This window comes from Phasianus colchicus, chromosome 19 (genome assembly GCF_987193195.1).
Source record: "Phasianus colchicus chromosome 19, bPhaCol1.hap1.1, whole genome shotgun sequence".
NCBI lineage: Eukaryota > Metazoa > Chordata > Aves > Galliformes > Phasianidae > Phasianus > Phasianus colchicus.
Window position 1 is genome coordinate 8,311,140 of NC_143454.1, and position 16,533 is coordinate 8,327,672.

At 41.5% G+C, this 16,533-nt stretch overlaps 1 protein-coding gene across 3 annotated transcripts in view; it reads left to right on the top strand.

The window, feature by feature from the left end:
* NUP214 (nucleoporin 214) overlaps positions 1–16,533 on the top strand; it is a 40,298-nt gene that overhangs the window by 14,189 nt on the left and 9,576 nt on the right. For 2 of the 3 annotated variants that reach the window (XM_090121375.1, XM_090121376.1), the window contains 14 exons: positions 1,477–1,580; positions 2,115–2,297; positions 2,770–2,855; positions 2,938–3,021; positions 3,126–3,371; positions 4,064–4,225; positions 4,674–4,782; positions 7,567–7,642; positions 8,302–8,410; positions 8,958–9,060; positions 10,742–10,815; positions 12,427–14,169; positions 15,523–15,593; positions 16,100–16,256. In XM_090121375.1, the coding sequence (XP_089977501.1) occupies positions 1,477–1,580; positions 2,115–2,297; positions 2,770–2,855; positions 2,938–3,021; positions 3,126–3,371; positions 4,064–4,225; positions 4,674–4,782; positions 7,567–7,642; positions 8,302–8,410; positions 8,958–9,060; positions 10,742–10,815; positions 12,427–14,169; positions 15,523–15,593; positions 16,100–16,256 (3,307 nt within the window). The remainder of the gene's footprint in view (positions 1–1,476; positions 1,581–2,114; positions 2,298–2,769; positions 2,856–2,937; positions 3,022–3,125; positions 3,372–4,063; positions 4,226–4,673; positions 4,783–7,566; positions 7,643–8,301; positions 8,411–8,957; positions 9,061–10,741; positions 10,816–12,426; positions 14,170–15,522; positions 15,594–16,099; positions 16,257–16,533) is intronic. The other variant, XM_031601734.2, reaches the window with a different exon arrangement.

The window sequence follows — 16,533 nt, forward strand, 5'->3', positions numbered from 1 at the left end:
TGATTGGTAGGGTGAAGGCATAACTGAGTGTCATCTTTGTTGCAGTGGGTATCAAGAACATGCATGCAGGCAGTACTAGGAATCAGCTGATCCAGAGTAACTTTTTTAGATCTCATCTCTAATTTTCACCTGGATTTTGTGGATTGATTCAGTCTGAATTTTATGCCTTCTTTGATGTCTTGTACTTCTCCGTGAAAAGTTCACACTTGCGACTTCGGAGAGATGATAACCTTGAAATGCATGTTTCACTGATGCTGAAAGGATCATGTGAAAAGAATCACAAGAGTGGGAGAGAAGTGGATTGGTATGTAAGGAGAGAGCTTTCAGAAAGTTGACCTGGAAGTTTGCTAGAAGGACAGCTTTACTCTGAGTTAGTTTTTGTTCAATTTGCATCACCCTTGTTCACCTGGAGCACTTGGTGAGCTGCTTATACTAGTTTTTAATGAAGCTTTAAAAAAAAAAAAGCAACCCAGAGGCTTTTCTGATGTCAAGGCATATTGATTTGTTGTTCAGAATTGACACTATATAATCCTTGTAATTGCTAGAGAGGAAATCAGTGCCTTCTTATGTGAGACAAAGCTTGTGGTAGTACTGGGTTTGGTTTCAGGTTGGCTTTGTTACATGAGAATTTCATGCTGTATCTTGAAAACCTTTGCAGTGGAATCCTTCCCAAACAACATTACTTGGCTGGTTCATCATTGTGCTTAAGTGAACATTCTCTTGAGATGAGCTGAAACGAAATGCGGTTTTCATTTCCATTTTATGAAATGCAAATTAAAGGGGTGTTCATGCTGTGACAGGTTGGAGGGATGACAACTATGAGACAGAAAGCTGGTTTTGGTTAGGAGCAGGTTTTGTAGCGAGGGGTATCTGACTTCATTATGCTAGTTTTGCAACTGTGTGGTTATGGAGAAATGGCTTAATTCTCTTCGTGCCTTATTTTTTTCATTTCCAGCCTATAAAAATCAAGTTAATTCTTTTCATTAATGTGGGAGCTGCAAGTGTTCATGAATGCTTTTGTGAATCGTGGTCTGTGAATGCTGGTATTCCAAAGCCATGTGAATAGCCTGCAAGGGTTTGACCACCTGTAACTGTTAGACATCTCAGCTTTGTGAAGCGAAAGCAAATGACTCATCTTCTGGAAATGAAGTTTGAAATAAGATTTGTTTTGTACGATGCCTGATGTTTGTACCACCTTTTCTGAAAAGACCTGCCAGTGTTCTGCAGACCTTACAGAAAGTCTTATTTATAGTTTAGAGCTAGGATAAAATGGCCAGGCCAAACCCTGTACATACTCCACAGATTAATAACTATATTTTCTGCGTTGCATTCTATCTTACTGGCTAAATTGTTCAGGCAAAAATACGGGTAGGTGTCACGTGGCTTGGACTGATTGAACCCAAAGGGTCTTCAGCTTCTTTTACTGAAACAGAGGGTTCTGAAGTGAACTAAAATCTGATTTGTTTTGCATGGCAGGAAATCCGACGCTTGCACCAGTACGTAAAGTTTGCTGTTCAGGATGTGAATGACGTTTTGGATTTGGAATGGGATCGGCACCTGGAACAGGAGAGAAAGCAGAAGTAAGTAACAAACTGGAATACAGAACTGTGAGGATCTTATCAGTGAATCAGTCACTGCCCCTCATCAATAGACAAAACCCTTTTTCTGTTTAACAATACAGTCTTTTTTTGTGGGGTTTATGAATAAAGTTCAACTAAGACATGTAAGAGGAGAACTGTAAGTTCACATTACTTGGCTGTGGAAGTTTGTTACATGCTTGCTACATCCCCTTGCCTGGCAAAATAGAGTTATAATAGAAAAACCTGTAAAATAAGCTACGAAGGGACTAAATGCATCCGTTAGTGGGAGCTAATGAAACCTTCCTTGTAAATAAAATATATTCTAGTAAATGAGCTAAGCAAATAAATTTACTGCATGCCCAAAGGAGAAATGTGCATTTGAGGAAAACAGAATTGCCTTTATGTTTAAATCAATGTGTGTTTGACCTGATGGAGTAGAACTAGCAGGAACCACCATTTTGTTATATGCATGCCTGCTTGTAGACAGGTATGTAGAACCATTTTGATCCATGTTTCTTGGTCTGATGTCTTAAGGCGTCTGATTGTTCCTGAAAGAGAGACTTTGTTTAACACCCTTGCTAATAACCGGGAAATAATCAATCAGCAGAAGAAGAGGCTAAATCAGTTGGTGAACAGCCTACAGCAGCTCCGACTGTATAATCAAACATCTCAGTGGAGTGTTCCCAGTGATACATCTTCTTTTAGCAGTGCTCAAAGGTATGTGAAATGCAAGTTCCTGAGCGGTGTTGCCCTGTTTTCTTGCTCCCAGCAGTATACAAGTGTGTGTGTCCAAAGAATGATGTTTTGTGGATGTGGTGTGTGAGAGCAGAACATCCTAGAATTAATACAAAACGATGTCCAGGTAATACAGAAGCTCATTGTTTGTATTTTTGTGATGTACTGTTTGATGCTCATCACAAATTTCCCTTGAAAGTTATATTTTTATAATAGCATAATCAGGATAATTGAACCTCTGGGCAGAGGTACTGCTGTTTTTGTCTGAATTCAGGGAAGGAAGTGAATTACCCTTAGAAATTCCCAAAGTAAATGAAGATATGTATATATAATTAGCACGGTATCTTGAGGAGCCAGCTGTTCTTCCAGATAAGTTAGTAGTTCTAGTGATTCATTTTGGCCTCATTTTGTTCTTAATTTGGTTGATTTATGTTTAATTGTTCTGCTATGTCAGTTTTGACAGTGACCTTGAAAGCCTGCGCAATGCCTTGATGAAAACTACCTTGGAATCACGTGCCAAACCCCCACCTAAAGTACCTGGTAATATATTCTTTCTTCTTGCTATTTGTGTATAAATGTTAACACTTTGGTAGAGACTTAATAACTCTCTTCTGTTTTCCAGCTAAATTATCCCCTGTGAAGCTGACACAGTTGAGGAATTTTCTAGCCAAGAGGAAGACTCCACCAGTTAGGTCTACAGCTCCAGGTAAAGCTTTAGCTGTGGTAAAAGTCTGGAGCACTTTGTAGGAGGGTGAGTTACCTCCTGTGGGAACCAATGCTTATACTTGGCTTTTGTTTCTGTTGTTGTAGCAAGTTTGTCCCGATCTGCCTTCTTGTCCACAAGATACTATGAAGACTTGGATGAAGTTAGTTCAACATCCTCAGTTTCCCAATCCCTGGAGAATGAGGATTTGCAGGCAGCAGACCAGGAAGAGGAGGCTGCTCCCATCCAAGTCCCTCGTCATGCCCCTGTGGTCCGCACTCCATCTATCCAGCCGGGTTTGGTGGCTCAGCCTCCATCCTTTGGGAAACAGCACCCCTCCTTGGGTACTCTGTGTGAGTTGTTTTGCACTGTTTCTGCTGTTCTGCATGTGTTCCTGTCAGTGTCTTTAACCACTGTATCAATTGCCAGTGCTTCAAATCCTGGAGAATTAAGACTGCAGCAGGGAGATTTACACTGCCAGGTTTTCCAGAAGCAGCTAGCAAAGTGGCATTGTAATCTTGTGAACACACTAAAGTACCTAAATGCACTAAAGGACCTTGACTCACTGTCTGCATTTTGACAGCTTGTTACTTATAGATCATACTGGCCATAGGTGGCACTGTCTTCCTTTAGTAATTTGCCTTATTTCTTAAAATGCTGCCCCTCAAAAACAGAAGGCTGAAGTAGTTCTGCACTTGGGCAGTGTGCACAAGATTAGGACTTCTGAGCCCAGAAACAGTAAGAACTAAATTTGTGTATGCTCAGATTTCCTTGTCTGCAGTTAGAGAACTTGAACACCCTAAAATGAAAAATAAGCTGTCAGAAGAAGTGACTACAGCAACAAACTGATGCACTGAAATGACAACTACTGCAATTTACATGCTGAATTCATTTAGTTACTCAAACTGGCTGTGCTAGAAAAGTGTCAACTGTCTTATCAGATGGAAGCTGTGTAATCATAGGAAATGTAGTTTGCAAAGGCTTTCAAGTTTTCCTGATTTGAAAAGATACAGTGAACTGTAATATTTTTTTGTTTGCTGTTCAGTGCCTACATCTTCAAACAGAATCATCCCACAAGGGGCAGACAGCACAATGCTTGCAACAAAGACTGTGAAACATGGGGCCCCTGCTCCCACCGTCACTGTTCCAGCACCACAGGCAGCTGCTGCGGCAGCTCTGCGGAGGCAGATGGCCACCCAGTCCCCAGGTAAAAGGATGGCGGATTGCTTGAGTCACTCTTGAGCATCTGAATGTGAATTTCACAGGAATTCAGCACTTTTAAAGGAAAAGTCTGTTGCAGTGCAACACGTCTCTGTGTGTTGTGTTTCTGATCTATCCAGCAGTTTTTGTTTTCCTTTTTCCTGTAAGCTACTGGTATAAGATGCCTGAGAAACTCCCACGTCACCTTTCTTTGTACCCCGTCTGATCTGTGCAATGGCAGAAAAGCCAGTGTCTTAGGAGACCCTGGCACAGGTGAAGAATTGATTTGTTGGTGTCCTTTCTGTAGGCTGAATTGGCCAATCATCTGGGCCAGATATGCCACATACCTTCTAGAAACTTACATAGATTTCTTCTGGAGTTACTCAGAGACACCATATTGATTGCAGTGTTTAATATGGGGAGGGTATTTACCACATTTCTTATTTTTCTTAAAGCTGTGAGTACTTCCTTGACTGAATCAACTCTGAAGAACGTTCCCCAGGTGGTGAATGTACGAGAACTCAAGACTGGTGCGTTGACTCCAGCTGTCTCTACAGTAATAGGGTGAGTGGGATTTCCCTTTTTTTATGGTAGCCTTCACTAGTGCTTGCAATAGAGCACATCTACCAGTGTAGAGCAGTAGTCTGACTTAATGTGAAGTGGTAGGTGTTTAGAAATGAGTCTCGAGTTTGTGGAATGAATGGAAAAAGTATTTTCTTTCCAGATCAGGACAAGCTGTTAGTAAGTCCTTGAATGAATGAACAGGACCAATATCATCATCCTCCATTTATCTGTGAAATGTGTTTTAATTCATTCTCTCCTGCAGAAATCTAGTGGGTTTATTGTGAACATTTGGATCTGAGATTTCCAGTCACTAATACTGAATAATGACTGAAGGGCTGGGTGTTGATCACTTTGGAAGAATAAAGAGCTGTAAAGCTGTCATTCTCATAGGGAAACTATCAAGGTTCACTTCTGGTATTTAACCTTGAATTTAAAATTTCTTCTGAGTTAGCTGTAACTCTTGGTTTTCCTACTCTGTGCTGCCTAGAGACAACAGCCAGCTCAGCTCATTCCAGAGATTTCTGTCTTATCACCAGGCTCTGTCACCAGGCGCAGAACTAGTCCTTGTCCCTCTGTTGGTAACGACCTTGAAACTGTATTTGCTTGATGCCCCTACAAATGCTTGAGACCAAGATAATGCATGGCCATTTCTGGGGTAGGGAGGCAAGGGCATTACTGAAAGGTGCAAAGTTGAGGTTACTGCATTTGTCATGGTGCCAAGGCATTAAAAACAGGATAAATCACCATGTACGTCTGATTGTAAGTCCCCATGGAGCTGCATATTCTTTGTCCACAGTTATCTGGATAACACATGGAGCTCTTGAGACAATTACTGTTACATTATTTCTGATTTTCATACTTGTGTGTATACTCTTCATTGTCAAAGAAGAAAGTAAAATTCCTTTGGTGTAGCTTTTCAAAAGGGAGCAGTCTTATGCTGATGGAGCTCAGCTTCACAGAAAGCTAACACAGGAATTCTCTACATTTTATGTGGGGAAAAGTTTGGGAGCTTTTTGCTAATGTATTTTCTTCTAAATGTGGTAAAACCAACAACTCTGCTTGGGAAATTTTGCTAAAAGTGGCATTGACTGGAAGGAGTTCTTCACCTGCTGCAAGTGACTTGTCTGTAAAATTGATTTAAGGAGATCTCCCATCTTCATCAAATCAGTAATGAAAACAGCAAAGAGTACTGGCAGTGCATAGACCAAGACACAAGTTAGTGATGCGTATCTGAGATTGGTGTTCACTTGGACTGTAGTTAAAGACATGTTTTACTTCGAAATAGTTTTAGATTGGCAGGATAGATTTGTTCTCTCTGATATATAGAGCACCAGCTGGCTTGTTGTCTTGAAGGCTTTTTACAGTCTTATTTTGAAGTCATAAAACACTAACAATTCTACCTGACTGAGCCTGCCAGTCAGATTGAGCACTAAAATAAAGAACATTCACTGAGCAAAATTAATTATCAGTTTTTGCTTCTTCAGAGGTACTGGCTGCCTTTTGCCACCACAGCACGTTCTGTGGGTTGTTAAGCAGTGATGATCTTTCAGTTGTTACCAGCTGTGCAGTGGCCTGTGTCTAGCTGTGATGGTGGTTCCAGCCCAGTTATTCGTATTTAGTTTTCAAACTGAAATCAAAACCAGCCTTTTCATTGTCAGAGGAGCTCAGGATCGAGTTGTCTTATGACCTTTCTTGGAAAAAGGGCCCACCATGTCTTGAATATCACAGACTTTGCATTTCCTTCTATGTCCAGGGTTTGTGTGAACTTGAAATACGTTGTTGCATAAGTGTGTCCTCTCCTATATCTAGTAGGAAACTTCTGTGAGCCAGCCTGTAGCTGATCAGTGCAGTTTGGGAGTTCTCATGCTTTTGACTTTTAGTGCTCAGATTCTCTTGCTGTCTGGAGTTTGCAGCATTGGCCCTTTCTATACTACAGAGATTGCTTATTGTGTTAGGCCAGGTATTTCCTATGTTGAGATGGAAGGACTCCACTAGGGTAAGAGACTTAAGAAGATGCAATTAAGTGTTGAATTTGTTATGCTGCTGAGGGCTTCTGGCACTAACCATTAAAGCTGGTGAGCCACTTACTTGAGATGCTAAAACTAGATGCCTGTTCTCAAGCTATAGGATTAGGTGTATTTATGGCTCAGCACATAGGATGCTTCACCTTGGAAGTAGCTGTCATTCTGCAGTAGTTGTATGGAGGCTCTACGTGCAGTTTATTTCATGGTCAAAATTCCAAACCTATTTTGGAGAATGTAGGTTATCACACTTCTTGTCATGACTTCCTTAATTCTTATACTAAACTTCAAAGACATGGAACACATTTTTTTATTATTATTATTTCTGTAGCTTTGGCTCCTTGCTCAGCATTTCTGAGGGTTGCATGTACTTACATGTACTTGTCTGGGCTCTGCACTATAAAGGAAGCTTCTTACTTTTGTTATCCACCAGGCATAAAATTGTAATCCCCTTACCTGCTGATTTTTTCACCAGCTCCTTGTAAAGTAGAAAAGCTTGACTCTCTTTGGAGACAAGAGTGTGTGAAGAAGACTTGATCATTTAAGTCTAGAGCTTTAAACGCATTTGCAGACCTCTTTTGTTAAATGTGGATGATTCATTTAATAGGTTTATTCCCTAATCAGATTTGTTCATTTGGAGTTGTGCTTGGAATCTTTAATAATGGAAGTTATTAGTGTCTTTTGGAAGCTGTGCATTCCAAGGAACAAACAAATCTACTTTCAGACTTGTCATTCGTTTAATGTTTTAATAATTCTTTTTCAGGTCGTCAGTTCCTCACTCTGCAGCCCAGGCAGTCCACCAAGTTCTGGCAACTGTTGCTACAAATCAGGCTAAGCAGGTATCTTGATTCAGAACTTTCCCTGTGGTGTACCATGCCCAGACGTGTTAAATACAGTTCAGGGTTTAGTTGTTGGTGAACAGGTCACTTAACAGTCTCTTTCACAGCTTGCCCCATATTCTTGGCAGACTGTTTATTTATCTGTGCCCTACTTTATTTTTATGTCTTGCCTTTTCTCGCTTTTGAAGCCTCTTGCAGCTTTTCAGTGGCTAGAGTCTTGCAGAAGTAAAGGTTGCAGCTAACAACAAAGGAAATGGTGTTAGGTAAATATACTCCAATCTCACCAAAATGAAGTGCTAGTTAGTCAAGGCAAAGAGTTGTTTCCCTATCCTGTATCTTACTGAAAACATTTCTTATTGGTGGCAGGCTGCTAAGTGTTATGATAGCACATTGGAAAACCATGCAATGGTCTCTTTGAGTCAATGAGCTGTTGCACATGGAGGTTTGCTGGCCTCTGCAAGAGACTTGTTAAAAGGGTTGAATTAAGCAGTGCTTAAATGTCAAGATATAGAGGGCCCAAAATTTAAGGGTGCTGCCAAGTACTTTGACCACCTGCCTCTAATTTGCTATGCTTGACTCTTGTAATATCAGACCAAGATCAGAAGGACCTTTGTCAGTGTGTAGACTGTGTTGACTTAAAACATCTTTGTGTTTTTTAGACACCCCAAACAAGCTCACTTAAGGGACAGGCTCCACCTTCTTCTGTATCTACATCTTGTCCTGTGGCATCTACACCTGGTCCCACATCATCTGGCAACAAAATCTCAGGTAATCTCAGGTGGTGGAGACAGAAATGAGGCCTTGGATGTCACTTGTCAGGGTGACAGTTTAGAGAATGAAGACCCTGAGGAAAAGAGATCTGCCTCCACTGAGAGGCTGCTGTGTCTATCTGAAGACAGGAATTTGAACAGATAAAGTACAGAGGAACAGGAGTGCAGTGTTGTGTACGACCCTGTATTCTGTCTGTGTGCCTACATCTGGGAGTTATTGATTCCTCTTTCAGAGTGGACTCAGAATGTATAACCTGTAACAGCAAGCTTTGAAAAAGCACCTAAAGATGGTGACACCTGTCTTTCCTCTAATCAGATATGTTTTTGCCTTCCATCTCTGAAATAATTCACATACTCTATGATGATGTAACAGCTACAGGAATGTTTCTATGCACAAATATCAGACTGATTTAACTGGCAAAAAATCCTTTGTCTGCAACTGAAAAAAACTGTTGGCTGTGCCCGCAAACTCTCCTGTTGTTTTTTGATAGTTGGGTGATGTGAACTGTTGTCTTTTTTGTAATGCTTCTTTGTATAACTTACAGGACAAGGGACAGCAAAAACTGCTACAGCTGTGACCTCTACAGTGACATCAGTACCAGCAACATCTGCACAGCCTAACAAGACTTTCTCATTTTCTTCTGTGGGGTCTGTATAAAGTTGAACATTTCTTTGTATTTGATGTTTGTATGAATATATCGTCTGTTACTGCAAGCATTACCTACAAGCTGCAGAGTACTGTAAAATGGGAGCATGGATAATTTTAAACTCTGCTCTTATTTAGAGGAAAAAAGAGCAGTCACAGGAAAATCATCCCTAGTAAGTTGCACAGGGAGAAGTCTTCACATGTGAGAATGAATTTTGACTTTACAGCAGTAAGTGGAGAGGTTGAACTTTGGAAGCTTCCAACTTCAGAGAAAAATGGGGAATAACCTGAATGTGATCATTTAAATAATCCTTCTGAAAATTGATTGCAAAGAGAGTAATCCAATGTTTTCTAATGTGGAGATACCTATTCAGGTTTCCAATGCCAGTAGAAGTTTGAGATACAGAAGTGCAGGAATTTCCAGTTAGAGCTTGAAATCTGTGCTGATGGTCAAGCTTGCTGAATTACTTTTTTATTTTGAAGCAACAGAACAAATTGTGACTCGAAAAGTACTCCGTTTATGATAGTGATTAAAGAGTCACCATGCCATCTGGTGGTTTCTGTCATGTAACAGTAATGCAAAGCAAGGCACAGGGTATGAACAGTTAGTGATTCTGAAACCTCTTTGATGGAGTGTTGTTCAGGGATGGAAAAAATATTTCTTTGGTCATATTCTATCTTTGAGGAAGAAGAGCTGGATCCTCACAAATAATTGTTTGAATTTTCTCTGTATTTAAGTATCTAATATTTAAGTGAGTTTCTCTTTGAAGCTGGTAACACTAAGTATTTCAGAATGCACTCATACTTTCAAACAACTGTTTTCATTCAGTCTTAAACATGTCTTTGTTAGTTGTCAAGTGGATGTTATCTAAATGCCTTGCAGTACTCTTCAAAAGGCTAAAATAGTCGTCTTAAAACACTGAAATTCAGACTCAAAAAGCAAACAAGCCCTGCCTTTGTCCCAGGCTGCAGTGCTTCAGTCTATAAACCGTGTGCTAAATACAGCACTGTTGTCTGTGATGTCTTAGTTATGCAGCCTGACTACTACATCAGCAGCTGGTCCTTGAGAATCAGAGGACAAGGCAGTGAGAAAGCTTAAAAAGCCTCAGGGGATGAAGGTCTCTGGAGCACCCCATTGCTCATTTTGAAAGATCACAGCATTTTTGCAAGACACAATTTTTTAGTGTTCAGCAATCACAGAAACTTTAATTTCTGTCTTGCTGTGAGTGATCTCCTTTTCAAGGGATGGCAGTGTCCAGTTACTCCCTTCTGTACGTGTGCTCTCTTACCATTCTGATCTTTTAATTTTCAATAAGCTCTGGTCACTGCTACAGCCTCTGCTGTTTCTGGTCTCCCAGGAGTTGTAATAGTTTGGTGCATGGTGTTTGTCTGCTGAGCTGAATGGGGAAGAAACGTACAGCAGAAGCAAAAGAATATGAGAGGATGAGGGACAGTTAAAAGGCTTTTGAATTCTGACTCTCATCAGCCCTCCTAGAAAACTTCTCAGGGCAGAAACAAATGTCTAGTTGGAGAAACTGTTCTTGTGCATGTATGCCTGTGTGTCTGACCTAATACAGACTTGCACAGGAAATCTGAGTCTCAAGGTTGTGTTAATCATGGGGTTGGAAATTTCAGTGCTTTGAGCTCAAAGTCATTCTTTCCCTTTCTCTTCTTTCCTCCTAGGTCTGGGTTTAATTTTGGTGTTGTCACGTCAGCTGCTTCATCACCGACACTGCCCAGCCTCGCTGCCTCACAAGGTTGGCTTGGAAGAGTGTGCAAAATGCATCTGTCCTCTGCTAAGAGAATGCTTACTCTTCCTAATTCATGTGGTTCTTGTTTTATGTTGCACTTCTATTATTAAAATTGCAGTAGCTGCAATAACATTGTATACGTATGCTGGATTATGTCCTGTAGTGTAGGAGAATCTAGGCCACCTGTCTTTCAATTAAGAGGAAACAAAATACTTGCTACCATGAACGTTCAAGGGGCTCTAGTTTATGAGAAGGGTAGTATATCTGCAGTCATTTCCTCTGCTGTTAATCTGTAGATTTTTAAGTTGCCAAAGTAGTCTGGCATAGGAAACTGGCATTATGTGGAGTGAACGTTTAATAATGGGAGGGAAATAATAGGAGCAGCTTTGTGTTGCTTATAAAGCTAACTTGACAATGTCAGTGTATAGGCTGCCTTTACATTTCATAGGTGGGTCATATTCACCTGGTTTGGGAAGAGGTGTATGAAGCATCTGCTTTATAATTGTCTTGAACTTAACTGACTCTAGTTTCAGCCTTGAAAAAGAGATTGCATGCTCAGAAGTCTCCGTCCTCCTCTCTCTCCCTTCCTACATTTCAGTTGCTCTGATACAAGATAACACCTCTTAGCTTATGTCCTTAAATTATCACAGCCACAGAAATGCTACCAATATTCTGTTGGCCTTAACCAGAAACAACTAACTTGCTTTAAAACTTGAAGATGAAGTTAACGTAAAAGTTTAGGTAAATAACACAGATTAAAGGAGGAGTGGGAGGTGCTGGAAACAGAATTGTAAAGCACAGCCTTAGCAAGGGCAGTTACCTTGCATTGCTCCATGGAATGGCAGCACTTTTGCCTGTTAGATGATAATGGAAGAACAAAAGGAGTTTCAGTGTTCCAGGAGGAAATAAAAGATGTGTTTTTCAGTGTCAGTTATTAGTATAGGGTAAAAAACAAGGATAATGCCTTAGCTGTGCTAGGAATCCTTTGCTTAATTACTTGATCCTCATGTAGATTACCATACCTTGTCCAAATTGATTATAAGTCCAAACAAAACTCAGTATCATCTAGTCAGAATTTCAGTGGTGCTCTGAAATGAAATGACAATTCATCAAAGCTGGCTCAGCCCCCCTTAAAACTTCAGCAGTTTCACACTGTTGGAGTTGCTTTGCAATTATGTTTAAGAGCTTTTCTCTAGTATTTCAAAACTGAAAACATCTGCATAAAAACAGCATTCAATGTTCTGTAAATGGTTGAATCTGTAAAGAAAGATTTGATTCTGGGGAAGGTTTTTCAAGTGCCAGAAAATATGACTTGAGCTCTGTTCTGACCATTGGTTTACACAGAAAAAAATGGTTAGTTGGAAGCTGGGGTATATGTATGTGACAGCGTTTGCCACTGTAAACCTGTCAATAAAGGCTTCAGAAAGTGTCACTGTTGTAATACCTTGAATGTACATGGGAGCACCAGTTTTCTGATGGTTAGGAGGCTTTATAGATTTTAGACAAAAGCACTCTCTTGCAATCTGTGTAGCACTAAATCATGCTATTGTAGTTAAAAAAAAAAATAGAGCTTAGCATATTATAACTCAATTTGTAACTTCTGTCTTCCATTTACAGCCCCTGCCAAGGATTCCACTCAACCTGATTCATTTTCGCTTGCTGGGGGTTCCAAATTTGGAGCAGTCCCTGAGAGCTCCTTTGCTTTTGGCTCCCTCAAGCCAGCAAGTGCTTCAGGAGCCATAGTAGCAAATAGCTCTTCAGCAGATGGCACTCAGTCAAACAAACCTGCTGCAGCAACATCTTCTGCTCCCTCCACGGCCTCTGGCAAATCAGATATCCCTCCAACTAAGTCAGGGGACACCTTATTTCTGGGCAGTCTATCTGGAGAAACTCTGGGGAGCTTCTCAGGACTGCGTGTTGGTCAAGCAGATGATAATGCCAAAACCACCACTAAAACACCATCTACCAGTGCTGCAGGAGCACAATCAACTAAAGCATCTACATCACCTTCTGGGTTTGTCTTTGGACCCCCTCTGGTATTAGGAAAAGCTGGAGAAGCTACTTCAACATCAGTCACATCAGCTGGCACAGCACCCACCTCTATCAGCACCAGTGCCACAGGCAATCTCTTTGGCAATGTTCAGATAACCAGCACAGGGTCTCCTGGGGTATTTAATCTTGGAGGCTCTAGTGGAAACAAACTCAACTTTTCATTTGGTATTCAGCAAGCAAGCAGCATGAGCACATCCACTTCTGCCCCTTCTACTGTCCCCACTTCAACTTCTCTCTCGTTTGGGAATTTCTTGAGTTCGTCACAAAATGCTGCTCCGGCTGCAACTTCTAATAAGGGTGGAGGAGATGCCAAGCTGCTGTCTGCTTCAGAAAAAATATCTGAAAATGAAGCACCTGAGTCTTCACCTACAACAACGCAGGCTCCACAGCCACAGATACAGCTTTCAGAGCCCATGAAAGAGCCCCCTGTGTCTCAGACAGCAGCTGGGGACACCATGAGCTCCAGTACTGCATCAGTAGCACCTCCCCCTGATGCCATTGCGACTCCTGCTTCCACAAGTGAGCTGAAGGCACCAGTGCCTCCTGCTGCCTCAGCCTCTGTCCCACAGGATCAGAGCATCTCAGTGACAGCCTCTGCAACAACCATTGCCTCTCCTGCAGAAGCAACAAGCACACTGGCTGCTGCTGCTGCTGATGTTCCTACTTGCGTACAGAGTCCAGCTGTTGTTGCCTCAGTGTTTGTCCCCACCTCTGCAGGCTCCTCGGTATTCTCTCAGCCTCCAAATTCCAGCTCTTCTGGCTCAGCATTTAGCCAGCCTGCTAGTGATACAACTGCCACTCCTTCCACACCATCTGTTTTTGGCCAACTGCCGGCAGGTACCACAGCATCAGCTCCATTTGGACAACCCACCACTGCCACCGTGACCACACCAGCTGCCAGCACAGGGTTTGGTACTTCTGCATTTGGCACCACCACAACTGGGGGCTTTGGTCAGCCAGCCTTCGGCCAAGCACCGACCTTTGGGCAGCCAGCAAGCAGTTCTTCAAGTGGTTTTACCTTCAACCAGTCTGGATTTGGGACAGTGCCTGCCTTTGGCCAGCCAGCAGCTTCCACTGCAGCTTCAAGCAGTGGCAATGTATTTGGAGCATCTTCTAGTGCCAACAGTGCAAGCTCCTTCTCCTTCGGACAGCCATCTGCCAGCACTGGGGGTGGGATGTTTGGACAAAGCAGCACTCTGGTGTTTGGGCAAAGCAGCAGCTTTGGGCAAGGGGGATCTGTCTTTGGTAATGCTGCTGCTGCTACTACCACTACATCATCTGCTGGGTTCAGCTTCTGCCAAGCCTCAGGTAAGAGCAGTACAGAGACACACACAGTATTCTAGCAGTATCTATCACTGGGAAAAGTCAGGCTTCTTTGAATGCTTTTCTTTCCTTCTAGCACTTCATTATTATTATTTTTTTCAATTAGTAAGAATAGGAGCTGCAGTGCATGTAGAGGGGAAGTTAATGTTGGAGACCAAAGAAGCTTTTGCTCAGCCTTGATCTCCATTGAACACCACTGAATGTAGGCTTTGCAATTCATCTCAACTCCCAAGTCTACCTTGGCTTTATTTTGAACTACATGGTGTGCTGTCTGTTGCATAAGAATTGGGTAGGATTCAGCACACTTATAAGATCTCAAACTATTACATTGTAAATTGTTATGCTGAAGTACCAAGGTAGCTCTGAGGCTATAATCAGGGGATTGAATGCAGATGCAGTGCTTCGTTCTGCACTGTGTCCATGCCACGCTGGCTGTACAGCTGGGTCTGTTATTATATCATGATATGTCATGGCAAAAAATGTGTTAACCCCTCAAAATTATGGGTTAGTGAGGAACTAATCTGTTAAATCCACTTTTGTGTTTGGAAGCATCCCAAATTAAATATAGCAGTAACATGACCATCAGCTACCTGTCTATACAATTAAATTGGACACTTGCCCAGACCAAACCTTTGTCAGTCTCCTGTTGTTGTTCACATTGCTACAATATATTGGGATTTTTTTCCACAGCTTTGTCTGTCCAATCTTCAGAGAGCTTCCAGGGAAAAGTGAAGCATACATAGTAATATTAGCACGTATTTCCAAGGAAGAAAACCTAATTAGGCTTATTTAATTAAAAATGATGGCACTGTAGGCAAAACTTCTTGTTCATTTTAACTACAGTAACAGAGAATAGTTAAACTGGAGGAAATGAACTTGAGAAAGGTGTTCCTAATTATAGAAGCTGCAAGTTTTATTACAAAATGCACATTTAAGTGAACTGGGAAATGGAATGGGGAGTTCTTTCTTTAATCAAAACATTTCATTATCTATAAAAGGAATCTTTAGGTAACAAAGCACAGATCCTCTCTACACAGGGGAAATCAAAATGCTACAGTGCTTGTCCATGACTTGCAGCATTATTATAGCAACGTTAAAAAAAAAAAAAAAGATTCAGTTCTCTCATATTAGTAGCAAATACATTGTCAATTGAATTTATTATTTGTTGGCACATTTCAAATTTTACCAACCTAGATACATTTAGTAACATCATTTGTATCCTGGTGTTTTGGCATAGGAGATCTGTCCTTCCCTGTTCTGGACTAGTATTGCCTCCTTGCTTTGTCTTCTATCCTAGAAACAGTTCTTGTGATTAATTTTCCTTCCTTTCCTTGGTAGGTTTTGGTTCTAGCAACACGGGTTCTGTGTTTGGGCAAGCAGCAAATACTGGAGGCATTGTCTTTGGGCAGGCAAGTATTTATTGCATTTGCAGAAATAAGGGAATGTAACGTACAGTGGATTTGTTCAGGGTGCTCTACCTGCTTCTAGTAGAAAAGGTGGAATTTGATGTGGTCAGTAGAAGTTGTCCCAGGCTCTACTTGAAGGTATTTGCTAATGTAGGAGGCACCAAAACTGCATCTGCATGTTTTCCAAGGGGTGTGCAGAGGCAAGCATCTAATCACGGGGGAGATAAGGTAGGGATGGAGTATAAACCTGTCTTTATTCCCTGCTAAGTGGAAAGTGGAGTATTCTTCTTTAGTCACTTGGACAATATAGAGTGTTTTTCAAAGGCATACTTTGTTCTGTAGATGAGATGTGAGACTTAAGTCATATTTCATGGTGTTACGTGTTTGAAGAGTCTGCTCACTGGTTCTTCAGTGCTTGGTATGCTTGGAGGGTTGGGAAAGTCACCCCTGGGGGCATGTGCTGCTTTGACTTTGTTTAAATCCCCATTCTTCCCATTCTTGTGTCCTAGCAGTCGTCCTCTTCCACCGGAGGCTTGTTTGGATCTGGAAGTGGTGGGAGAGGTGGAGGCTTCTTCAGTGGTCTGGGAGGAAAGCCAAGTCAGGATGCAGCCAATAAGAATCCCTTTGGTTCCTCCAGTGGAGGATTTGGATCAGCAGCTTCCCAGAGTAAGTGAAGAAAACAAGAATACAAAATGTGCTCCGATTCCCATCTGCTTTGTGATCCCATCTGCTTTTCTGCTGTTCTTTGTCTTTGAGTAAAGGCTTGTAGGGGTAACAGAGGCAGACAGTATGTTTGATGTGTTCTTCTGTAGTTTTCCTTCTAGGTTTATGGAAAATAAGTAGGGCAGCAATTGCAACAAACAAGCAAAGGGAAGAAATACAAAGAGTATTTATTGTTTTCATGGAATTCTGTGACCAAAGTGGTTCTTTAAAATCAAATACT